At 39.9% G+C, this 26,032-nt stretch overlaps 2 protein-coding genes across 2 annotated transcripts; one reads left to right on the plus strand and one right to left on the minus strand.

Annotated features, from left to right (window-relative positions):
- The first annotated feature begins 59 nt into the window (after positions 1 to 59).
- Positions 60 to 4,285, plus strand: tdp2b (tyrosyl-DNA phosphodiesterase 2b). Its single transcript, XM_053333816.1, has 7 exons — positions 60 to 352; positions 1,627 to 1,751; positions 2,660 to 2,809; positions 3,019 to 3,110; positions 3,275 to 3,393; positions 3,469 to 3,639; positions 3,723 to 4,285. The coding sequence occupies exons 1-7, from the start codon at positions 206 to 208 to the stop codon at positions 4,002 to 4,004; spliced, it is 1,086 nt and encodes a 361-aa protein (XP_053189791.1). The 5' UTR covers positions 60 to 205; the 3' UTR covers positions 4,005 to 4,285.
- Positions 4,286 to 8,882: 4,597 nt separating this feature from the next.
- tmem64 (transmembrane protein 64) lies at positions 8,883 to 22,877 on the minus strand. Its single transcript, XM_053333818.1, has 3 exons — positions 21,431 to 22,877; positions 14,644 to 14,799; positions 8,883 to 11,529 (listed from the first exon to the last, which is right to left on the minus strand). The coding sequence occupies exons 1-3, from the start codon at positions 22,139 to 22,141 to the stop codon at positions 11,338 to 11,340; spliced, it is 1,059 nt and encodes a 352-aa protein (XP_053189793.1). The 5' UTR covers positions 22,142 to 22,877; the 3' UTR covers positions 8,883 to 11,337.
- Positions 22,878 to 26,032: the final 3,155 nt, after the last annotated feature.

Genomic DNA, 26,032 nt, shown 5'->3' on the forward strand with positions numbered 1-26,032 from the left:
GATTTATTACTAATTGAAGATTTAGAGTGGTTGAGTTTTAATAACAGGTAGTTATCTGTTCCGTTTGACTTGATAAAGTTCATCCGGAAGTCTTTCACTGTGACACCTCAGATAACTTCCAAAGAGCCAAAACATGATGACTATTTGCATTTAATGTCCACTTTTGTTAGTGTTCCTTTACGGGTTAAACTAGCAGCTGAATTAGATGGCTGCCTCCTCAGACTCGGACAAAGCGTCAGTTTCTAATGTGGAAGAAAACAGAAGTCGTCTCTGCGATGAGTTTGCTGCTGTAGCAGGGACAAACAGCGCTGTGGCTCAGTGCTACCTGGCAGAAAATGACTGGGAGATGGAGGTACAGCCTATACACCATGCACAACTCAGAGATATTAGCTGGAAGTTCAAACACTATAAGTGGTGGCTAACAGCCACAATATTTTTACTGCTGCAGCATGTGATCTTGGGTATGGATAGAAACCTTTATTTACTCAGGGGACACTATTGTGAGCAAGGCTCTCATTTACAACGGTGCTCTGCAAACACACAACCAAACAAGTCATATAACAAAAATGTAAAAAGAGTAAAACCAGCAATCTTATTAAATAAAACATAAATGGCAGTCAGCATTCTCTGTGAAAGCCACAACTCAGGGGAAAGCGCTGCCTCATGACATAAGGAGCTGCTGTGCCATCAGCACATTAAAACCAAATTATAAAGTCTGCTAAAAGCTTTTCAGCTCTGTAAGATAAGATAATATATTCCTTTATTAGTCCCACAGTGAGGAAATGTACATTATCGCAGCAGCAAGTGGATAGCAAAAATAAAAAGAGCATCAATAGAAAGAACAAAGAACAATAAATAATATGTAAGTACACCAACCTATAAGAAGATAATAGCAGTAAAAAGAAAATCATAGTAACTTTATGTGCAAAAGTAATATTGGTATTGAATGATTATATATCTACCTGAGTATGATAATGTTATTGCACAAGTTTAAAAGTGAAAAAATGAATATGGATATCTTGCACAGTTGAACTGTAACCACTGACTCTACATTGTATTTGTTGTGCTATAGTGTGTAGCTTTGTACTTTGTTGTTTTAATATTGACCAACTGAAGGGACTGCAGATGAAAACTAGCTATAAGCTAACTCTGGTAGAGCACATCAAATGTTAACATTTATGTTTGACACATTAACGACATGTTAAAGAATAAAAGGAGCATTCATTATGTAAAACATCATCCAACAGAATCTTAAAATGGTCTAGTGATAAAAAAAAAAGGTTCTAATTTAAGGGAATCCTGAAGCTTATTCCAACCTATGAGGAGCGTAATAAGTGAATGTAGCTTTCTGAGTTCTGTATTCATAAGGGATATCCACATGTCATTAAAACTATGAGTTAGAGGATGAGCTATATTAGGTGCAGCTAATAATTAGACTCTTGTATTCAAAAGGTTTGTTTGCTAATTTGGTGTTTGTCTCCCTGGCTAACAGAAGTGCGAAAAACTACTTTGGTCTGTGAATGAAATAAATATATTCATGCAGTTGGTAAATTATGGCATTGAATAGACCCTCATTTATTTACTATTGTGGTAAACAAATGTCATTTTTTTTCTCACCACTTTCAGAGAGCTTTAAACTCATTCTTTGAGGCTGACATGGAGAAAGTATTTGAAGTAGAAGATTCTCCAGAGAGAGAGACCGGACCCCCAACCAAGAGACAGAAGACTGAAGAAAAACCTCCTCAAGACTGGTGTGCTGTCTTCTATGTTACTGTCTACGTTATTGTGCATTATAATAATAAACATTTTGTTCATAGAGCTCCTTTAAAAATAAAGTTAAAGTGCTTTTGACAGGCAGAAAAAAAGCAGGATATTCAGAAAGTAATAAAACAACATAGGCAAAAACAATATACATTTAAAATAAAATGTAGACAAGAAGATGCAGTATAGAGAAGAAAAAAAAGATGGCATCACATAAAAGTAATTCTATAAAAAGTGATTTAAAAGAAATCACTGATTCTGTGAGTCTCATCTGTTCAGGCAAGTCATTCCAAAGCTGAGGGGCCCTGATGGTCAGAGCCAGGTCACCTATAGATTTAAGGCTCAGGGAACCAACCTGAGAATCCAAGGCTGTGCACTGGTTCATAGTAGGGATGGGAATCACCAGAGGCTACACGATACGATATTATCACAATACTTGTGTCATTAAATGATATTATTGCGATTTTAATTATATTGCAATATATTGTAATTCATTACCTTTTTTCAACTGCAAATTATGTCCCCAAAGGAAAACTCCCTCCTGCATGCTGATTGTCACCTCTGCTGACCTCACCAGAAAACAAACTAGAGCTATCTAGTGGACTGAAATATCAATTGATTTTATTATTCTAGTACCAAAAACTTAAATTTTCATTTGCAATTTATATAATAAAAGATTGATACTTGCTGTCTCAATATTGATACAATATTGCCAAGCAAAATATAACGACACTATGCTGTATCCTCCCCCCCCCCACCACTAGTTCATATGGGGTCAATATATCCGTTATGTAGCTTGGAGCCAGACCCAAATAACCCAAATCGAACAGGCAGCCAGTGGAGAGAATATTATCAGCTATCTTTAATTCTGAATTAACATTTCCTGAAAATGTTGCAGCATTGATTTGACTGAAGAGAGTCCTGCCTCCTCACGCAAACCCTCAGAGGAAGATAACAACAAACTGTCGCTGATCTCCTGGAACGTGGATGGACTTGACACAGACAACCTTGCCGAACGTGCCAGAGGCCTGTGCTCCTTCTTAGTTTTGTAAGCTCGTGTTTATACACTGTAACTCTTTGTAGACATCACTTGATATTGTATTGATATCCAGATGTCTTGGTGAAACTCTGCTGACAAACATCAGAGTATGTGACTCAGCTAGGCATACTAGCATCAGAGTGGTTTTAGCCTTCTCGACTGCCTCCCCACAGGTTATCACATAGAAGACTTGTAAAGTGAATCTTCTTTTTATGTAGATACACTCCTGATGTGGTGTTCCTTCAGGAGCTCATTCCACCTTATATTCAGTACTTGAAGAAACGGGCCGTCAGCTACCTGATCATTGAAGGTAAAGTATGGTATGTTCAGAGATGTGTGTACTCTCACTGCAGATTTGTCTGCACTCCTTCTGTCCTCCATAGTTATCATCCAATAGTCTTTGTTGGCTCACACTCATATTATACAGGAGCTCAGCTGTTTAAACCACAGCTTGTCTTTACTTGTACTGACCAGGTGGTGAAGAAGGTTACTTCACTGGGATAATGCTGAAGAAGTCACGAGTTAAACTGGTGGAGTCTGAGATAGTAACTTACCCCACCACTCAAATGATGCGGAATCTGCTTGTTGCTCAGGTTGGTGTGAACACAGTCAATTGTCCAAGTAATCAAAATCAAAGCTCGTTGTAATGTTGATTCTTTGCAAATCAGGTGACTTTCAAAGGCCAGAAGCTGTGTCTGATGACATCCCACTTCGAAAGCTGTAAGGGCCATGCAGAAGAGCGGATGAAGCAGCTGCGAGTGGTGATGCAGAGGATGAGGGAAGCACCTGATGATTTGACCGTCGTGTTCGGAGGGGACACAAACCTGAGGGACACAGAGGTCAGTCACTGATTTTTCCAGTGCACTATTGTCCACACATGTAATCACAGATGTACCTTTTACATGACCTGGCTCTGTTTCAGGTGGCCAAGGTAGGTCTGCCTTCCAAAGTCTGTGATGTCTGGGAGCGGCTGGGCAAGCAGGAGCACTGCCGCTACACATGGGACACCAAAGCTAACAACAACAAGAGCGTTCCCTATGTCAGCCGCTGTCGCTTCGACCGGGTCTACTTCCGCCCTGCAAGCAAGGATGGAATCCCGCGTCAGGCTCCTGATCACATGGCATTGGTGGGGCTGGAGAAGCTGGACTGTGGCCGCTTCATCAGTGATCACTGGGGGATCTACTGTAGCTTCTCTGCCGGCTAGAGCGACACAAAACAAGTTGAAACACAAAACTACTGTTTTAGAAAAGCTGGTCCAGTTTGTTTTGTGTTTGTTTTCTTGCAGTACTGATTTCAGACCACAGTTACACTTTCTCTGTGAAAGATAATATTCTGACCTCATCTGAGGTTGGTTGCCTGTAAATTTATGATCTTGATTTGATTGATTTTGTCCTCCATTGTGTTTCTGAATACTGAATAGAGTCTCTGCTCAAGTTTTTTTTTCCTGCACATAAAATAAATAAATAAAAGCACCAATAAATGTTAAGACACTGAAGTTTGTACTTCTGTAGTTGATTTTGAGAAATTTTGTTTCCAGATAAAAATCCCCTTTGAAAAAAAAGTCAGCTGTTACATTATAGGATGAATGTGTTTGTTTTGCAGTCATTGCAGCAGGACTGTTCTAAAAAAAATACAATTGAGCTGGTGAAGTCAATGTAGTATTGGCATGTGGCCACAAGAGAGCACTGGAGAGACACATTTGACATTGTTAAAAAAAGGAACATGTACAGAGGGGTGACAAATTAAGAAAAAACAGGTACAGGTCTTCATACTTGGTTGGCTCTGTTATACTCTGGGGAACATTTTGCTGGCATGGTTTGGGTCCACTTGTCCCCTTAAAAGGAAGGGTCACTGCAAATTAATAATTCTGAGTGATCACTTTTATCCTATAATGATACATTTCTTTTCTGATAGGAGTGGTCTCTTCCAGAATGATAATCCCCCATGCATAGGGCATGAGGAGTCACTGAATGGTTTGATGAGTATGAAAATCATGCGAATCATATGCTTTGGTCTTCACAGTCACTAGGTCTCAACCTAATCGATTTTAGACTGACTTGTTCGACAGTACTCTCCACCATCTTCAACAAAACACCATATGAGGGAAAATCTTGTGGAAGAATGTTTTTCATCCCTTCAGAAGAGTTCATAGATTTGTAGAATCAATGCCAAGATGCATTAAACCTGTTCTGGCAGCACGTGGTGGCCCAACACCTTATTAAGACACTTTATGTTGGTTTTTCCTTTAGTTTGTTACCCGTCTCTACATATTATTGCAGTATTTCTAATGAAAGAAAATCTAAAAGGTAAAGAATGATAAAGAAAATTTGAGACGGCACTGAACATGCAAAGAAACAGGCTGAATAAATAAAAACAGCAGCTTCTCACTTATCGAATCTATTAGTCTATAAACTATGATGAGTAAATTACATGTCTCAGAAGACAGAAAACTAACCAAAATCAGGGTGAAATGGAGTTGAAGCATGTATAGCCCTTCATTGTAACACAAGAACACACAGTTCAAAAGATCATTCATTTTTGTTTTGTTTTTTACCTTCCAGCTATCCTTCATTTTCAGTGATGTAACTGTCACGTCACTCATGGGGCTTTGTCATAGGTGAGATTTTGAATTGTCATAGCAGGAAAGCACAGGTGTAATTAATACTATTCTGTATCCATTAATCCTTTATTAATGTAATTAGTTACACTTGTGGTTTTCCAGCTATGACATGTAAAAATGTCTGCTGTGGAAAATGGCCTATTAGCACAATGATGCATGTAATGATTTAATAGCAGCTATGATCTTATATATTCTTCAGTATGAGTGTGTTGCTGTAGGCCGTACGTCCTCCTCAAATCACATGTAACCTCCTCCTCAGACTCCGCCGCCAAAAGCCCTGTCAAGATGTCTCCCTCCCCTTCGCTTTCTGTGAGGCACCCCTCAAATCTGAGTGTGTTTTCATGTTTACTCAGCGCAGCTTTTTTTTTTTTTTAATCTGTTTTACGGCACAGTCTGAGGAAGAGCTGACCTTAGGAGAGGACACAGATGTGACTTTTCCCTGGGAGCAGGCATCATCAGAACAGGCCTCCCTCCCTCGTCTGTCCCCCCGCTCCCTGCTTCCTGATCAGCAAGGGCACATGAACTGAGTCTGAGGTCACCTAAAACCTTATTTAAAACAAGCAGCTTCCTCTTTTTCCTATGATTCATGCCGCACAGGCTCATGTAATCCAAATTTAACCAGTGCCGCCACAAATCTCTGATTTTCTGATTATTATTTGGACCAAGCCTTTGATATTTCATGGGTTTGCATGTACCCTACAAGCTGCAAGTCATTATTTTAATTATTGAATAAACTTTTTGCAGTCTATTAAATGTCATAAAAGGGGGGAATATGCCCATTAATGTTACAACAAATTATTTTTGTCCAACTAAAAGTCCAAAACCTAACTAACATTTGAGAAGTTGGAACCAGAAACCTTTTTGATATTTCTACATGAAAAATTACTTAATGATGAATTAATTAATCTGGATCATCAATTGCATTCAGTCTTTCAGTTGATTAATTGACTATTTCAGCTCAGTTTGGTTAAAGTGGTAAACAGTTAGTGCTGATAAATACAGTATGGTGATGTAATTAACTACACAAAGACAAAAACAGATTAAAGGTCAGCGTCCGTGTAACTGAGGGATCATGGGATACACATTAATCTCATCATCAAACCAGCACAGAATAGAAATCACATGCAAGTAACTGTGAAGGAGACAAAAATAAAAAGCATAAATCTTAAGTTGCTTCCTGTAAGGTCGTCCAGAGGTTCACTTCTTTGTCCTGCTTGTGTTCTCAGTTACGCTGCACAGTATAGAGGAGGGGAACAGGTCATGTACTATATAGATGGTACAGATGGAGACAACAGCTGTCTGGGCCAAGAAAGTGATCACGTGATTCATCTGTGTGCCTTGAGCAAGATTCCTCAAGCCAAGGCAGATCAACGGCTCCTTCACAAATCCATAAACATCGGTATTATACATTTCCCTCTGGAAACCTGTGTGGAGGTTTTCTGAGATCATCTCACTCAGACTGGGTTTTTTGTCTTTTTCTTTCACAGTTTCACTCTGAGATGTGTTCTTCAAGCACCAGCAGCCTCACAGATGTATTTTTGGAGTAGCCCTCAGTGAGGACCAGAGCTTTCTCATTTGAGGCCCCGTCAAAATGGATGTTCTTGGTTTTGCGTGGACGTATCCATGTGCCTGGCAGGGAGGCTTTGAGATGAGGTTAGTCCTTTTAGGCAGGGTTAGATGATGATGGATCGGACACAGATCTGACCTGAGCCCGGAAGAGATCGGCAGGCTGTGTGAAGAGCAACAGACAAATTTGTGTTGCAGCTCCTGGTAACAGATGAAGCAATAAAATGCAAGAGAAGTCTGCTCTGTTTGTGTTTGATTGATAGACTATGGCCTGGCTCCTCTTGGGGTTTTTTTGTATTTGGACTGTGGGCAGCATTTCCACTCTGTGTATGTGTTTGTGTGCTGTGTGATGAGGACTCAGTACTGCTCCCAAGAAGGAAAATCTATCTGAACCATGTCTGTCAGACACTGTCCACACAACCCCCCCCCCCTTCCCCTCCTCCTCCTCCTCCTCCACTCACCCCTGTACAAATAGCTTGTCACAGGCAAGGCAAGGGCAAGCGTAAGTGGTGGCAGCACTGCTCCACTCTATATCACCGCTGCCACATCCATCACTGCTTCACTTCAAAATCGCTGTGACAAAGTGCCCCAGAAGCCAGCATTATTTCTGGCCATACAGTGCCACCACTGCTGCCTCTGCTGCATATTTGAGGACCGCCAGTTATTTAGAGGTTTGCAAGATAAGGGGAAACCTTCAGAGCCAGAACATTTAGTCTTGAGTTAAGGATAAAGACAGGTGATATTTAAGGATTTATGCTGGGATTGAGGGTGAGTTTATGATGTAGGGAAAAAGGGATTTGATGAAATCTGTGGCAGCTCAACAAAGATTACCGAACAGAGAGTTGCATTTGGAGCTTTTCAACCCATTTCTCTGGACACATCTGTTGAGACGTGAGAGTTTCCCCTCTGATAGCAGTTGGGTTAGACTTTCTGCATTGAAATAACAAGGCTGACAGAAAGTTTAGTAAAGGCAAACAAGGACAGATATATTACGTAATGTCTCCTGAGCTGTAAATTATTAAACAAAGGGAAGAGTGGACTTGATGAATATATATATTAGTTTCTACTGACTCAAATTTGTATGTAGAGCTGTAAATTAATCAGGAACTGTTTTTTTTATTTTTTATTGATTCATCATTTAAGTCCTTTTTTTTCTCCAAGTAAAAACACTGAGCATGTAATCACTCCAGATGTTGAGATGTCAGAATTTGCTAGTAGTTCCATTACAGTAAATTCAATATTTGGGGGGTTGCAAGACAAACAAGGATACTGTGGATATTTTCCCTGTTTTCTGATGTTTTATAAACCAATTAATTAATCAAAAAGTAATCACCAGATTAGTCGATAATGAAAATAATCTTTAGTTGTAGCTCTGTTTGTATGTGATGAAAAGAGTGAAGTAATACAAAAAAAACTATACAGAAAATTTGTAACAAAGTCTGACAGTTTTTATTTTCTCTCTCATAAATAACACTGAACAAGCATCGTACAGCGATAAATATCAATATTTATACACTGTAAAATTCTCTGTATTACAAAATACAGTATATGTGTAATGCACTTGATACAGATGGGGAAGTATTGCATTTCATAGCACCAAACGACACCCTTTAAGTTAACCATCTCACACTGTATAAGTACCAACAGTTAAAGTGTGCAGTTACATCCCAGATTTAGGTCTTGTGTGGGTGTCTATGAAATATACTTCCCTCAGGAATCAGTTGTTGCATAACTATATCTAAGTAGAGCCCACCTAGGAAGAACCAAAGCCTTGACTGTGAAACTGCCCGTTTTTCCAACAATCTCAAGTTTTCAAAAATTCCAGTTAAGAGGCTAAAATATTATGAAGTGTCTCTACGGGGGGCAGATCAAGTTTCATGTGTTTAATTGTCTTTCCCACTTATGAGCAGAACAGCTACACAAATCACATTTTGTTTGGGAAAAATGTTCTAAAGAACGTCTCTGCTGTCAGGTGAAAGTCTTGTGTTTACCATTTTCTCATCAGGAGCTGAGAAAAAAAAGTGAATAAGTGACAGTAGTGAGCAGATTTCGTAAAACATACTACTCTCTTAGTGTGTTTTAGTCTGATTTTGAAGATTTTCACATGACAGGAGTGATAGTTTGATCGCTAAAACATCTATAAGCAATCAATAGGTTTAGGACTCTGTAGAAGAGAAGGTGCTACAAAAGCAGAACAAGCTGTACTGATCACAGATGTTGGTGCGTCTTGTCATATCTCCTCCACATCACAGGCAGCACAGAAATGTCCGTCAGAGGCAGCAGGAGGTAAAAGGCAGGTTGAACACTGTCAAACACAAACCTGGGAATGTTGATACTCAACCTTTCAGTGGAATATGGATTAATTAATAACTCGGATGCTTTTTTTTGTCCACTTTTGAAAAAAAACATACAAATACATCTTTAACTTAGGTTAAAGATCTTATTGATAGGATTTCTATCATTTTTATTTATTTTTTGCTTTTGATTTTCTAACATTATTGCTAAATTCAGACAGGAAGGGGCCTTTTCAACCAGGATGAAAACATTAAGTATGAAAATAAATCTACTGCTTTTTAGATGACTGACAGCGTGGAATGTGCTAGGGTGAATATTTAATCTGAGTTTGGGGGGAAAAAAACAATTAGTACAAAAATGAAAATGAAAAAAAAGAAAAGGTACAAAACAGGCTTTTGAGATAAAGGTGAATATTTCATATAGGAGCCCTTATTATTCCTCTATCAGACTGTGTCTGAGGAGCAGCATCACAATAATTCATGTAATAAAAAATAAAAAGTATTGTCACATTCATCACTTAGTGTCCGTGTTGTGTTTGATTGTCGGCTTCTGAGACACATCAGCTCCAACTTTTGACCAACCAAACCCCTTCCTGCTTTCTGTATGAAAATAATGTCTGTCTGTCGTAGTGGACTGTGCAAAAAAAAAAAACAACAGCACGAGAGCTTCAATGTTAAGAGCTATAACACAAAAATCACTCACAGGTCATTTCTATCATTACCAACATCATTAGGTAATAAAATAAAGTAAGTCACATGTACACTCAGCTCAGTGTCATGGTGTCTAATAAACTTGATCAAATTATGGCACATAAGAAATAACAGCCTCTACAGCTCATCTAGCTTATGCTTCTATAAATTAAATATAACAGACTTAGGTGTTGTGTTATTTTGTATGCATGAGCATTAGATTAGTTTGGTTTCAGCAGTGAAATATGACATTCATGCTAATTTCTCACGGTTCTTCAATGTATTGCACAGAATCGTCAAAACTATTACTGAAGCAAGAGCTAAATCATATAATCCAAAAGGATAATTTCAAATAAAACATGTAGAACAGAGTCTAACGTAAAATCTAAGTGAATTATAAATGTTAAGCAAAGCTCGACATCTTGGTTTCAGTTCAGTGTGGGGTTATCTCTGTTAGCAGAATGTGGCTGTGCTACCGTGGAGCTAATCGTGCTGCACTTCAACTTTCCTGGCAGAACATTCCTGAGTTTCCTGCTGTGAAATCTGCTCTCTCCCTCCAGCTGTTCTTATCAAAACTGCAGAAGCGCTAAAACGATCTCCGGGCAGACAAGGCCTATTCAGCTGACGTGGTCGCAGTCGGCAGAAATCACACAGTCAGAGAGGCCGGTAGTGCTCCGGTGAGAGCTTTTCCCTCCTCTCTATAGTCCAAAAATAAGACACTTAAAAATGAACTGGACTGAAGAGCCAAAACTCTCAAAAATATCAATAATGCCCTTATCATTTATATAGTGAATTAGCACTGAATGAAGACAAACAAATGTGAAAACAGCCTGAAATTAAACGTAAAACAGATGTAGTATGAAAGAAAGGTGCATAGGTTGGCATTTGTTTGACACTGAAATGGAAAAAACAATTCCTTGGTTCTCTAGAAAGCTCCAGGTTGCACATTCATCGGGTTAGCAGGCAGTTTGTGCCTAGCAAATATTTTAATGACTTACTCTCTCATTCACTCATTATCTGATATCTCTAACATCATCATTTCATTGACATCTCCTGTAACAGAGTTAAGAAGTACCTTAATTGAAATCAAAACTAAGAAAAAACAACCCCAAAACTCCCAAGATGATGTACCGCTCAATGATTTCTTTCAGCACCATTAATTCTAACGGTGCGTGGTCCCACACATCTTAAACATCGTACCGACAAAAAACGACAGAGCATAACCTGTCTGACGTTAGCCGTCATGGTTTTTCCTTATATGGGTGATCAGAATATGATGTTGAAAAAGCGGACGCCTTCTAAACTGAACCGCTTCCCTTAAGCTACGCAGTCATACGATCGGGTGACCCCGGCCACAGGAGCTGTCGTCACACCACGTTAATGCAGTTCCCGCCGCCAACTGTCGCCCTCTTGCTGCAGTAGGTGAAGCCGCTGTGATTGGTGGAGGAGCCGTTCATGTGCGATGACTTCAGCTCCATCTGGCAGGCGGCGATGGCAGCGTTGAGCTCCACCTGAGCCCGGTGCACGACGTAGAACATCAGGCCAATGCTGATGACGATCTGCGGGAGACAGAAGAAGTCACGATGTGGTGATTAAAATAGCTTTCTGTTTTTTCATCTCTGTGGTAATTTAGCTTGTGTAGTGGTGGAGTCCTGGACTACATTGCATTTTGAAGTGTACACATATTTTTGTATTCCTAATTAATACACAGGGGGACAGGGGGCATTTGTTTCAAAAATTAGCATAACAGTGAACACAGTCTTAGGTGACACCTGCATACAGACCAAACAGAACAGCTGCTTTAATAGCTCTAAGAGTTTGCTACTTAGTAAGTTACTTACTAGGCATCCAGGACAGATGCTGGTAACTTGTAAATGCACCGATTAAGATCTGAGTTTGATGCAACGCTGCAGGATTTTTATGTAAGGTAACAAATACATGAATACAACTGAACATATAATACTGTTTTATTTGCTCCACTGAATGTCACTGAAATGATAAATGTGTGTATGATATGTATCCTGGTCTGTGCACAACAGTCAAATCTAACTGGGCTTCATCAGCTTTCTTACAAATGGAGTTTCCCACCACAAGTGTTTAAAAGAGGCCTGTGTGATTTAGGGCTGTTGTCAAGTCTGAGCTTTCAGTTCTGCATGAAACACTGATGCCCACTTAGTCTTGACCTTTGACCTCTCAACTGTGTGAACTTATAAAATGTCTCGCACAGAAACGACCCTTTGATCCCGTGAGAACTACATGAAGCTGAACAGGTGTTTGAGATGTGATGACAGCTTCACGCGAACCTTGAACAGAATTGTGGCCGTGTTTGTGAGTGCATATATTTAACACTTAGCATTCATACTGTAGATGTTTATGTAATAGACGTCATAGCTTTTTCACAGGGGTTAGGTTTCATAGGCCTGGCAAACTAAATATAATAGCAACAAGTTCACAATGTAAAGAAGAAAACTAAAGCAGTGATCCTTTAACAAATGACTGTGTTTACTACTGAAGGTGTGGTCAGCACGTCATCTAACTTTACTGCCGCCACACTAATGCTGTTTTATTATTATTAGAGTTATTAAAATAATGCTCAGAGGAGAGGAGCATATGTGTCACCTGCACACTGAAATAGATATCACTGCCACCCGTCAGCATTTCACCAAGATTACAGGAACTCCTGAATGACGTGTTCATCCTGCATTTCTCAGAAGCAGACAGTAGGGATAGGATGATATACGATTTTATCACAGATCACCAAAAAAAAAAAAAAACACTCACGACAAGCTCATCTTGGTGAATTCCCATGAATGAACATGAATATCCTCACAAGTTACTTGAAAAAGCTGTCCACGTAAAATTCAGTGACATTTAAAAACACTGGTCACACAACATTATCGGCTAATATTGGTCTACCACAGATACATTGGTATCAGTGTATATGTTGTCTCATATGGGTCAATATATTTTTATTTTTTGTTTTCTGGGCATCAGAACTATGATTTGCTCTTAATTGAAGTTTAATGTATACATTTTTTAATTATAGTTCTTTATAATGATTCAATTCACAGTGAAGTTCACTGTTACAGTGTACTCATGTCATTTTATACAATGATGTTTATTGTTAAACTGTAAAATATCATATTGTTACATATCTTTATCACAAGTGTTTGACTACATTTGAGTGATCATTGCAAAAAATGAGTTCATGTATATATTATACGTTTGTAGGCCGATATATCGATATTGAACTTTTTTAAAACCCCAATATCAGTATTGGCCTCCGCTCCAAAAATCTAGTATCAGTCAGGCTGATATTTCTAGGCATTTCTAGGTCAGTAATCAAATTTAATAAAATTAGTGGCATTGACCAGCTCCTTTGTACAAAAGGCCAGATTTCTTATTTTTCTTCTATTGACGTGTTCAGATGACACTACTCATCAGAATCTCATTTCAGTAACTCAGCATGCAGCCAGTGTTCACCTGTTAGAAAATGGCTGTGATTCAAGTTTCCAGCAGATTGTTGCAGCTGACTAAGTAGCACTGTGACGGTGGGAAACATGGCATCAGAACTAAGTGAAAAATCTGTTATTTTAAGCAAAGAGGGGCATTCTCAATGTCAAACCGTGGCTATACTAGTACATGGAGCTTCAACAGACTTTGGAGAAACTTTATCAGTGGTATCCAAAGCAAAAACAATAGGGACTGACCACACCATCAGAACATCAATATATAAAGCTTCATTCTCTGAGAGAAACAAAACAAGCTCACCACAGATAAAGAATTAGCTAAATAAAGAACACAAGACTCCAATCAGCAAAAGTACTAATCAAAAGAACACTGTCTGTAATTGTCTCAGAGGACGAGTAGCAGTTTCTAAACCACTTCTCATGAGGGGAAATGAGGCCAAATGCTTGAGGTGGGCTAAGAAATACCAGCATCTCACAGTGGAGTCCTATTTATTGATGAATCCAAGTGCGAGATCTACGGCAGCATGTAAGGAGACGAACAGGAGAGAGAAGTGTATGTATGACTCATTCATGTATGATTCATTTCAATCTTCAGAGATATACTACACCCTCTGATTTGCATCTTTATGTACAAGGATTTATATTACAACAGGATAATGTCCACAAAACACACCTCAAAAATTTGCAAGAACCATCTGAAGACCAAAGAAGACAAAGAAGTCCTGACTACTGACGATGAACTTTCCTCCACAGTCACCTGACCTCAACCCCATTAAACATTTATGAAGACCCTTGTAGACTGAGAAAGCAAAGCATCCTGTAACATCACATGAAATTCTTTGGAACATTGTCAAATCACCAGTGCAGTGCCCATTCAAATCGAGTCTCGTTTAAATGACCTAAATACACTGTGGTGGAAAATGAGAGTGATGAAACAGAGAGGAGGGAAACAGAGGGGTGCAGCACCATGCAGAGAGACTGTTTCTCTGACTCTCTCTCAGCTCCCGTGTTAAATGCAGCAAAATCTGATGAACTCCTGTTTTAACAGACATCTCTACTGTCCAGTGTGATCAAATCTTTAGCTGCTTTTAGTCAGAGATATGAAGCCCCCCTGATGTGATGTCACAGTGTACACAGAGCGGCTCGCTATTTGTTTGTTTATTTAAAGTTCTCTCTATCAGCACACAATCACTATCAGCTCACCTGCAGGCTGAAGACAAAGTAGCCACTGACACTCTGCTCAGCGATGACGTCCTCCATGGTGCGAAGCGTGGTGCCCAGGTAGGAGTTCAGCAGCTGGGTGGGCAACAGACCCACAGAGGAGGCCACCAGGTAGTTTGGCAAGGACACGTCTGTGATCTTAAAATGAAGGTAGTGACAAGAAAAAAATTTACATGTTAAGTAAAAAATACACTTTGACTTTTAAATTGAAGTTTTTCAGTCAACATCAGTCCTCTATTAACAATTATAATAATATTTTAGTATTAGGGTAAAAACTTAATATTCAACAACTCAAGCTAAATGACTACCTGTATGTTTCTTACATTGTTTTTTGCCAATACCAATAAGAGGGAGAAGATTCAACAGGATTTAAAGCTCAACAAAAATAGACCCCCATCCCCCCCTTCTTTTTTCAAAACAAAATTGAGCCTGTCAGTTTCCTTGTAAATACAGTCAATGACTCTGAATGACTCCCTTGTACTGATGTGAGGCTTATAGGCAACACTCCAAAGTTTGGTTATTTTTAGCCAGTTTGGTCAAGACTGAAATATTTCAACAAAAACAGGAGGAATAGCCACAATTATTTTTTTAACAGATCAGGTGATGAATCCTAAAGATATTGATGATACTCTGACCACCATTATGAGGTTGACATTTGTGGTGTTGGATGAAATATCTCCACAACTGTTGGAGGGATTGTCATGAAATTTCAAACACATCTCTCTGTGGACCCGCAGTATCTACACAATACACCCACTTTACTACATGATACGTCCCTCTTGATTAGTGTTAGGCATGAGCAGTGAGATTGTGAAGGTTAGAGGTCAGGGGTGTGTCATGTAGTAAAGTGTAGAGTGTCGGAAATCTGATGCAGACATTAATGTTCCCCTCAGGATGAATTATAATAACTGTGGTAATCACATTTCATTTAGCGCCATCATTTGGTAAATACTTCACTTTGTTCAGTATTTTAACTTATGGCCAAATACCTGTAAGACTTATGACATTCCCATCAGCCTAAGCTGTACTTTGTGTTTACTAAGATGGTGAACATGGTATACTCCAGCATGTTAGCATGCAAGCATTCACATTTAGCTCCAAGCACTGTGGTGCTTAATTACAGCAGCCTCACAGAGCTGCTAGCATGGTTTGGTCTTGTTCTGGAAAATGGACTCAAAAAATGTCACAAGCTGAAATATATTCTTTCTGTTAAAAGCTGCAGAAAATTAATTGATTTTGGGTCACAATAACCACAAAAAGTCTGTGGTGTGACTAGACTATGACATGCCACCAAATGTCCGGCTCAATGTCTCATTTCATATCTCAGTACAACCACCTAAATATAAAAAAAGTGTCTGCATCGCTGTCACCCTTGATCCCCTGATTAAGTGATGACATAGGCTGATGTGTTTCTGTGCCGTGTGTGTGGATGTGACCTTGGCACCTGACTGTGACTACGCCGTGGCTGATAGCGGTGTGTCAGGGGCCGCGGTGTGTTGCTGCAACAACACTGCCTGTGCCAAAATGTTATCAGGCCTCAAAAACATTTATGCTAGAGCCAGCCTGGCCAAGTGTCCCCTCACAGCAATAAATCCCAAACCACCTCTCCTGTTATCACACTACACACTGATAAAAGCCACACCTGGGTTACACTTCATAGGACACTGATGTTATCAAAACCTGGTTAATCAAGCTAATGTTGTCGAGCTGTTCTTCATCTGTATGTTCCGTCAAGCATTTTTCCACAGGACGCAATCATGTAACAAGCCTTACTCCTTGAAAGATTAGCACTGATGTGTCCACACCATGTCTCAACACACTCAAAACGCCTTCAGCTTATCTCTGAGACATAGCATGTGAGAGCTGCAGAAGAAAAGGAATCCACCCCTTTTCTCTCAGCCATTGTCCCAGAGTTGTGAAACATATTTCTTCTGAAGCCTCTGCCTTCCCAGGCATCTCGTGTATGCAGCTGTCTCATACACGACCGGGGAAGGGCTAGTCACTGGTATTTTTAAAACAGCCCTGAGAATTCCCAGTGAACCTACTACTTGTTTCTGCGAGTCTGTAAATCGAGATGATCTGCAAATTCAAGTGAAAAAACAGCCCATCCTAGCTTGACCTGATTCATCATCAGAGCAGCAGCAATGCAGGTCTGAGTCTGTGCTCGTAGGAGGGTGTCTTGACTGCGTAGTAAATTTCAGGATTTTTACTGCGTGGTGCTGTTTTCCTTTTTATCTGGACACACACAGGGTTTTTAATGAAGGGAGAAGCACAGGGAGTAATTAAAGGCTGCACAGACATGTTTGCCTGTGGTCAGGGTCCTATAAATCACATGACAAATTCCCCATTTGCTCTATCTGCTCATTATGACAGTGGAGGGATGGGCCCAGGCCAGCTCGCAGTGTTAAAGGTTATGAAGCTGTAATAAATCACAGACGGGAACCTTAATATGCTCACTTCGCCCTCAGTGGATTCACAAACATTTTTTCCCCGAGCTGTCCTGTTGTTTTGCGAACTGCTGCAGTCTTTGTGCCGTTTTAGGTTACCTGTTATAATGTAGTACCATCCACTTCAGCAGAAAGAGGTGGGGGGCACGGTGAAATGTAGCCTCACCCACAGAAAGTGCTTACCAAGGGCAGCGCAGATAACACATAACTCCACCGTGAGCAGTATCCAGCCACATATAGTTTCACCTTTTATTAGTGAGAATAAGATCTTAAAGATACAATATCAGCCAGGCTTAATAATGAGCCTCCAGGTAAGATGAATTACAAGGTTTACATGAGAGGCTGAACTGGATTCGGAACCCCTCTGAGCTGGGAAGTGAAAACATAGCAGAGGAGGCAGACCGAGAGGGGGATTGAGCTTATTAGCCTGCTTCTGGCAACCAGCCCTGCCAGCAATATGAACTGCAACACAGGTGAAGGCTACACTCTGACATTCACCTCTCCAGCTGGAACAAAAGGAGTTTCACATTGAGGTTTGTCTGTGAAGGATCGAAAGCTTAACTAAACCAAGAATTAACCTTGAATTATGGTTTAGTTATTAATTTTCAGCTTTACTTTTTACTGACAACACCTCAGGTCAGCTTTAAAAACAGATCTAGCAAAGAGCACATCACACGTGAGCTTTCAGAACAACATGAGGCAACTAAACCAGTACAGAAGAGATCAAAATAGTGGCCAAACTGCACATGCCTGAGTAAAAAAAAAATCCTGTAAATCAATAAGGAAAAGTCACTAAAATAATATCAAATACAGGCTACATATCCTCAAACACAAGCAGCTGTTACAAGTTAAACCCAATGGAAATATGAAGAATTTCCAGTTTAAAACAATAACTAGAATACAGCCATTTATGACTCACTATTGTAGCAGTTGGTGGTTTATGGTCTACCTAAAAACTGACATACTGGTTTCCCCTGTAGATAATGACCCTCAGAGGCTGTATTTGACAAGGCCAGCCAGTAATACCAGTAACGGTAGCAGCAGCTGGGCAACATAGCGTTAAAACTCTGTCCTTTTGACTTTGACAGCTAATTTTCACCTCAGCAGAGTGGAACAGTAAGTTCAGTTTTGTGACTACTGTTAAAGCTTCAACCATTATTCTAGTGGTGAGTGGGAGATCTCAACCTTTGGACACAGAGATATAACATCCTAAGCTTGGAGCCTGAAGTATGAACTGACGACAAACAGGAGCCAGCGAAGTCATTCAGGCAAAACAAAACCATCTGTTAGGTTTGGACTGTATGTCCTGCTCAATATAGTCATTTTACATGTCAGCTGCTGACTACAGTGAGAGACTAACACAGGAATCATGTCGGTTTTTAGCATCAAAGACTCAAATTAAATTAAATTAAATTCACAGCACTGTTTTTTTTTTGTGGCAGTCTGAAAAAAACAACTTGCAGAAAAAAACCTTCAATTTAAAACATACTTAGAGTTGTGGTGCCAACATCTGAACAACAGAGGAGTAAAATATACAGTCTCATCCTCCATTCATTTGAAGAGCACCTCAACGGGTCAGCTCCTTACTCTCATCGCCTTATTTCCCTTGTTCATGCCAAAAATCCCTCTCTGTCTCTCTGTCAGCTCCCCACTCAACTCTGATGTCACAGCCTAAGCATTTGAATTTGAGATGCTTCTTAAATACGAACCTATTAGTCACAAACGTTTACTGGGCACTCTGCCACTTGCACCCACAGTCATCTGATGTCTTAGATGATCTTACCTGACTGCTGCCAAATAACTATTTCGCTTATCTGAAAATGCCCTTTTACTCATGAATACTGAGAAGCTTTGTAACTTAAAAAAATGAAGAGGGACCCTTTAGGCATTTGCTGGTACTGTACCATCATCCCATTAAGCAGTGATGCAATAATACAAAACGTGTATCTAATTCCATGATTAAAAATGTAAAAGTGAAGACTTATCACCACTCTATTGAAACAAAGTATGATGCTGAAATAAAATGCAATAACTTAAGCTGAACTGCATTGAAAACAAATTAATAACAAAAGTAAGGAAAGGCAACATGCTATTTTTAGTGAGGCATCAAAACTCTTCACAGGCAGCTGATAAGTGAATGTTTGCAATCGAACATCTGTAATAAACACACTGTGAAAACATCTTATTTCTCATTTTAAATGTATTAAACGTATTTCTAATTTGTGTTTGACTCAACTCTAAGGTGGTTTTCAAGAAGCTGTCCTGATATTGTTGTATAAAGTTATATTATTGTAAAAAGAGCTTCTAATATTTTTCTCCCACATGCATGTTAAAAGCTTTAAACCAATATGAAGGAATTCAGTATGACATTTGCCAGAGTTAAGTCAATACAGCTCTCAAGAGGATTTTAATTATCTCCACAGAGTGAGTGTTTATGTTGAAGCTGTTAGGAGTTTGCTTGTAGATCTGACAACAATCTAAACCCATATAGCCAATATCAATACAGCTGATAAATGTCTAACTAATCAGTCAAATGTACAGAGTTTTGCATGCAATTACTGTGGTTGTAAAACACCCTTACGTCATCTTATTTTTTCATTTCCTGCCTCTGGCTTGTGCATATACTCCTTCATGCTTTAAGCTATGAATGCCTTTCAAGCTCCACACTTTGCATCCTCTTCTGGATGTTTGTGCCACTGTTGCTTTCTGCCTTCGACAGTATTTTGATTCTCTTCTTGCTAGATATTTTTAGAAACGCATGGAGCAATATTCAAAACAGCTTAAGTTAAAAGTGAAAGGATGGAAACGACACTATTGATTTAAACTGAATCTATGAAACAGTGCATATGGAGACGCTTTGGACTGCACTTTAATCCAGCTGCTGTCTGCTGTATCATTTTGGCACTGATAACAGTTTTAAAAGCTGCATTCAGCTTTTTGAAATATGTTGGTTGAGTAGGCTAAACGCCAACTTAACTAACATAAACTGAACTTTGTCCTTTTTGGTGACGTTACGCTCACACCAGTTCTATTTTACTCATTTGAAATTGATGCATTTTGTAAAAGTTAAACTCAACAGCCTCACATTTTAATTCAAAATATGTATCTTCGCACATTGATATTGATAAAAAAGACTCAACTCAAAATGTTTGTATATACAACTTCCCCACTGTGGGACTAATAAAGGAATATCTTATCTTATCTAACATATATGTGGATGTCTTGCCAATGATTAACTGTAACTTTGCAGATTTAAGAAACACCAGTGCCAACTACTCAATTTCTTTTCCCCTTTTCTTTGTTTATAATTTAGTGTGAACAACTGTGTGAATATTTTTAGGGGAAAAAAACACTAATAAGACAATTACGTAACAGCTATGAGTGAGTTAAAATCAGAAATGAGGTTCTGGTGAGTTTACTGAAGCCTCTTGTGTCAGATATTGTATAATCTGGTGAAATTGGAGACAGTGATGAGATCATTTTGCAGCAGCATGGCCTGTCCCACTCTGGAGATTTGAGCCTGAGTCGCTACATAACATCAAGTTCACCCCCAGGTCGACATTCTTCATTTAGCATTCAATCACTACTGGTATACCATATTTCATGCCACGTGTCCTCCCAGCTGATTTTTCTACAATACAGTAAGATATCCTTCAAGGCTCTTACCTTTGGAGGTATCAATGAGTTGACCGAGAAGGGTAATCAGTGCGTATACATTATTCATGCTGTGTATGAAGGTCAAGTGCCTCAGGTTAAGTTTGGGACTGCAGCTGAAAGCGATATCCCACATAGGTTTATAATGTAGGTCACATGACTATTCTCTCAATGATTTCAGATTTACCGTGACTAAAAAAGACATCCATGTTTTGTTAATGTTTTGTTAACATCATCAGATACATCAGAAAAACAGTGTCCCAAACTGAAAAAAACGTGACTTCAACATGTGATACTGATGGTTTAATAATCTGAGAAATTGATGTCGTCAGGCTACCAAAACCCGCTCTACAGGATTCCAAAATTCATCACAGCTCATTTAAAATTAACACCTGCACCTGTGTCTCACTTGACCAGACAGCAAAATTGTTCCTTGAAACTGGTTTATGAGTAGATTTCCCTTGTGTGGCAGTCGGCCTAGCAATGAGAAAGAGCGTTCTTTCTAAAAATCAAAAAGGTCACACGTTTGATTCTTATCAGTTGGTTAATGGGGCCTGCTGCTGGCTGGTCCATTGCTGTGACCTTTCTGCTAAAAGCTATACCAGTTTATAATGTACGTTGCATGCCTATCTAATGTCCTCCTAAAGTGAAAGCGTTTTCATACTCACCGAGAAAACTGCATTTTGGAGCCCAAAAGGTATGGGGGTGAGTCTTGCTAAGGCCACAACTTTGAGTCCGCTCCCTCCTTCCACCACTCGTATAACAGCACTGAGCTGTTCGCTGTTCCCAACTTTGTTCAGCACCCAGTCAGTCAATAGCCGTTTACACACCAGGTGTGCCACGAAGGTCCCTATTAAAACCCCCACCATGACGAGTCCCATGCCCAGCACAAAGCCATAGAGGTAGCCAGCTGCCACATTAAGTACAATATATCCCCATCCACATGGGAATGACACAGTAATCAAACCCACTATGAACAGCAAGGCCCCAACGAAGCTGTCCAAGCTCTCCACCCATAGCAGGAGATCCTTGAGGTATTGCCGAACCAGGGCAACCGAGGAGAAGCACACCGCAGTCAGGATGCATGCCAGCAGGGCGCTCTTGAAGCAAAAGGTGGTGATACAGCAAGGGTGCCTAAACTCTCCACTGCTGCTAAAGGTTGTCCCTCCTGTGTCGCTGGTAACCTCGGGCTCTCCGTCTGACTTCCCAATGACAACACCTCTCTCATCGAAGGCGCTGCATATCAGGATGTCAATTTTGTCACACTCTTCTGTGGCAGTCCTCTGCAGCCAGCGGTTGAGGTGGATCTGCGCTTTGCCCACCGCATGCTTTACAAGCTTGGTGAACAGCTGCACGGTCGTGGACCCTGACATTGACATGTTGGCCCCGGCAGCAGGGCTCAGATGACCTGTCCGACCTGAAAACAGAGGTGACGTTGGAGGTTTCCAGACAGTCTTTACATCCAGGACAAGTCCATGTCTAGCAATGTGAATATACTGAGCTTCAACAGAGGCGAGTATTCATGAACTTTTAAGAGGATGGCTTTAGCAAGCACTGACACACAGTCTCAGTGAGACATAAAGATAACATCTGTCACTCTCCTTGGCCATTACATTAATTATCGATTTTAAAATGTTTATCTCGGGTATACTAGCTGGGAAATGTGCAAGTCCAATGACTTAAAAGCGCCAGTTTTGTAGTCTCTGTTTGAAACACTCGCCATGTTCAGAGTTGTCATCACTCAGCTCAGCTCAGGTCAAAGTATGGAGGGAGCTGTGAGGACGACGACTAAACTATCCCACATGTTTTTGCACTGATAACACTACTACGGGAACTTTTAAGGCTCCACCATTATTCTCCATCCAGCTAACGCTAACCTTCTAGCATTAAATCACAGCACGGCTAACTAACTAGCTCGCTGCGTGGATAAAGTCCCCCGCTGCATTTCAGGACTCAGACCTTCCCATCCGGCCTGCTGCGAGGCTCGTCGCGGACCACAGAGCAGCAGACAGCATGGACGAGTCCGACGTGAAGAGCCAGTTTATCCCTCTCTCTGTCAGCTGGGTGTTGTTGTCTCCCTGCACGGTGGATGCTGACGCTGTGCTCGCTGTTGAAGCTTTTCATACCGACCACTGTTTGTGTCCCAGAATGCCAAGTAACCCCCACCCACATGACTAACAATTTCGTTATTCTCCTCCAATCAGAGGCGTCTGCTTGACATCGCGAGATTTCACGACAAATTCTGTTTGTTTTGGAGCAATTATCGTTGGAGTAACTGGGGGCCACCGAGCTGCCACATAAGCAGGGTGTACTGCTATAACCAAGCCATCATGCGTTAATTATTACATATTAATATATTATTAATATATACAGATTCACTATTTATCTTAATTGTATAAATAAATGTGGTCAAATTATCCAGATTCACAGATGAAGATGAGAGAGGCAGTTTATTATAGTGTAGTAGTGGAAGAAACATAATTTACTTAAAGCTTAAAGTCCTCTTCCACTTAAAAAATTGTTTTTCTTGTTGGATTTGGATTTGGTTTGGATTGGATGTTTGAGCTTCACTGTGCAAAGTGATGAAGCCTATGTATAGATTTTGACACTGCGGCTGGAGGCTGCTTTTACATCCATACGCCGAAAGAAAAGTTTTTTGGGGCTCATTGGTAATCTGGTTTTAAAGGCTGAGCCTAAGAGTGTTATTTATGACATCACAAATAGTTTGGTATCCAATCCTGGTCCAATCATTAATTTATACGAGTGTGATGTGGAAACTAGAAGCATCTAGGGCACAAACACTGAGAATTTACTTTACACTGAAGCAGGAGACATCTTGTGTACAGCAGTTAAACTTCTGAAATGAAATATATTTGCATAGTCATAAACTCTGGATTTTTTTTAATTGGGGAGAAGGAGTTGATGTAATTAAAAGATTTTAACAACATAACATACATTTTGTGGAAGGCACACATTACATTCAAAGTAGTATTTATACATCTTAAAACTTGTTTGGAGGGGATCTTTAGGTAAAGGTAAACTATTAGTTTTAAGTATGTTCAGCAAATTAAACTAACTTGGCATCTTAATGGCTTTTATTGTTATTTCTCCTACACTGAATTGTCCCTCAGGGATAATAAAGATACCCTTGAACCCTTACTGTGAACCAACAACAATACATCATATTTTATCATTTGAATATATGTTCTGGTTGATATTAATCTGCAATGTAATCAGGAAAAAGGGTGTTTCATTTAAAATGGGAATACTTATGCACAGTCCCTGAAAGCGTGTAGAAGTTTTTACTGTAGTTACACCTCTGTAAGAAAATCAACATAAATATATAACATTATAAATAGCAATAATAAACCAAACTCCACTTTAGAACATGCCCTCACTTAAAAAACAAAATCAGGTACAAGTAGAAAATGCAAATAGAAAAAAATCAAAATGTACAAATTCCTAGTAAAAGTCCTGCATTCAGAATGTTAATTTCCTTGTGGAAATACAGAAGTAGTATCAGCAAAATGTAATGTATCAGAAGTTGAAATTATGCAGAACAGCTCCTTTCAAAGTACTGAGACTATATCCTTTATATATCTGTATTATTACTATTAGCAAATTAACATATAAAGTGAATTTTTATACAATGTGGAGCTTATTTGAACAACTTTGTGAGTTTGTTGAGTGTTTAATTGGCACTGTATCACTGTAAATTGTATGTAAACATAAAATTGTAATCTAGAAAGCACAATGCTTGTCAAATAAGTGCAGTGGAGTAGAAACTCTTCAATCTGAAAGGTAGGGAAGTAAAACATAAAGTAGCAAGAAATGGAAATATTTCACTACAGGTACCTCAAATTTGTACATTACTTAAGAACAGAAATTACTCAAGTAAACATACTTGGTTATCCTCCACCACTGAAAATCAGTTGTACTGAATGGAAATTATATCAAACTTATAAAATGGAATTCATAAATCTAAATTAAACACAGGATGTACAGTGGGGAGAACAAGTATTTGACACACTGCCGGTTTTGCAGGTTTTCCCACTTACAAAGCATGTGGAGGTCTGTAATGTTTATCATAGGTACTCTTCAACTGTGAGTGACGGAATCTAAAACAAAAATCCCGAAAATCACATTGTATGATGTTTAAGTAATTAATTTGCATTTTATTGCATGACATAAGTATTTGATCAGAAAAACAGAACTTAATATTTGGTACAGAAACCTTTGTTTGCAAGTACAGAGATCAGACGTTTCCTGTAGTTCTTGACCAGGTTTGCACACACTGCAGCAGGGATTTTGGCCCACTCCTCCATACAGATCTTCTCCAGATCCTTCAGGTTTCGGGGCTGTCGCTGTGCAATACGGACTTTCAGCTCCCTCCAAAGATTTTCTATTGGGTTCAGGTCTGGAGACTGGCTAGGCCACTCCAGGACCTTGAGATGCTTCTTACGGAGCCACTCCTTAGTTGCCCTGGCTGTGTGTTTCGGGTCGTTGTCATGCTGGAAGACCCAGCCATGACCCATCTTCAATGCTCTTACTGAGGGAAGGAGGTTGTTGGCCAAGATCTCACGATACATGGCCCCATCCATCCTCCCCTCAATACGGTGCAGTTGCCCTGTCCCCTTTGCAGAAAAGCATCCCCAAAGAATGATGTTTCCACCTCCATGCTTCATGGTTGGGATGGTGTTCTTGGGGTTGTACTCATCCTACTTCCTCCAAACACGGCGAGTGGAGTTTAGACCAAAAAACTCTATTTTTGTCTCATCAGACCACATGACCTTCTCCCATTCCTCCTCTGGATCATCCAGATGGTCATTGGCAAACTTCAGACGGGCCTGGACATGCGCTGGCTTGAGCAGGGGGACCTTGCGTGCGTAGCTGGATTTTAATCCATGACGGCGTAGTGTGTTACTAATGGTTTTCTTTGAGACTGTGGTCCCAGCTCCCTTCAGGTCATTGACCAGGTCCTGCCATGTAGTTCTGGGCTGATTCCTCACCTTCTTCATGATCATTGATGCCCCACAAGGTGAGATCTTGCATAGAGCCCCAGACCAAGGGAGATTGACAGTCATCTTGAACTTCTTCCATTTTCTAATAATTGCGCCAACAGTTGTTGCCTTCTCCCCAAGCTGCTTGCCTATTGTCCTGTAGCCCATCCCAGCCTTGTGCAGGTCTACAATTTTATCCCTGATGTCCTTACACAGCTCTCTGGTCTTGGCCATTGTGGAGAGGTTGGAGTCTGTTTGATTGAGTGTGTG

The sequence above is a fragment of the Scomber japonicus genome, chromosome 15 (assembly GCF_027409825.1).
Source record: "Scomber japonicus isolate fScoJap1 chromosome 15, fScoJap1.pri, whole genome shotgun sequence".
NCBI classification, from domain to species: Eukaryota; Metazoa; Chordata; class Actinopteri; order Scombriformes; family Scombridae; genus Scomber; species Scomber japonicus.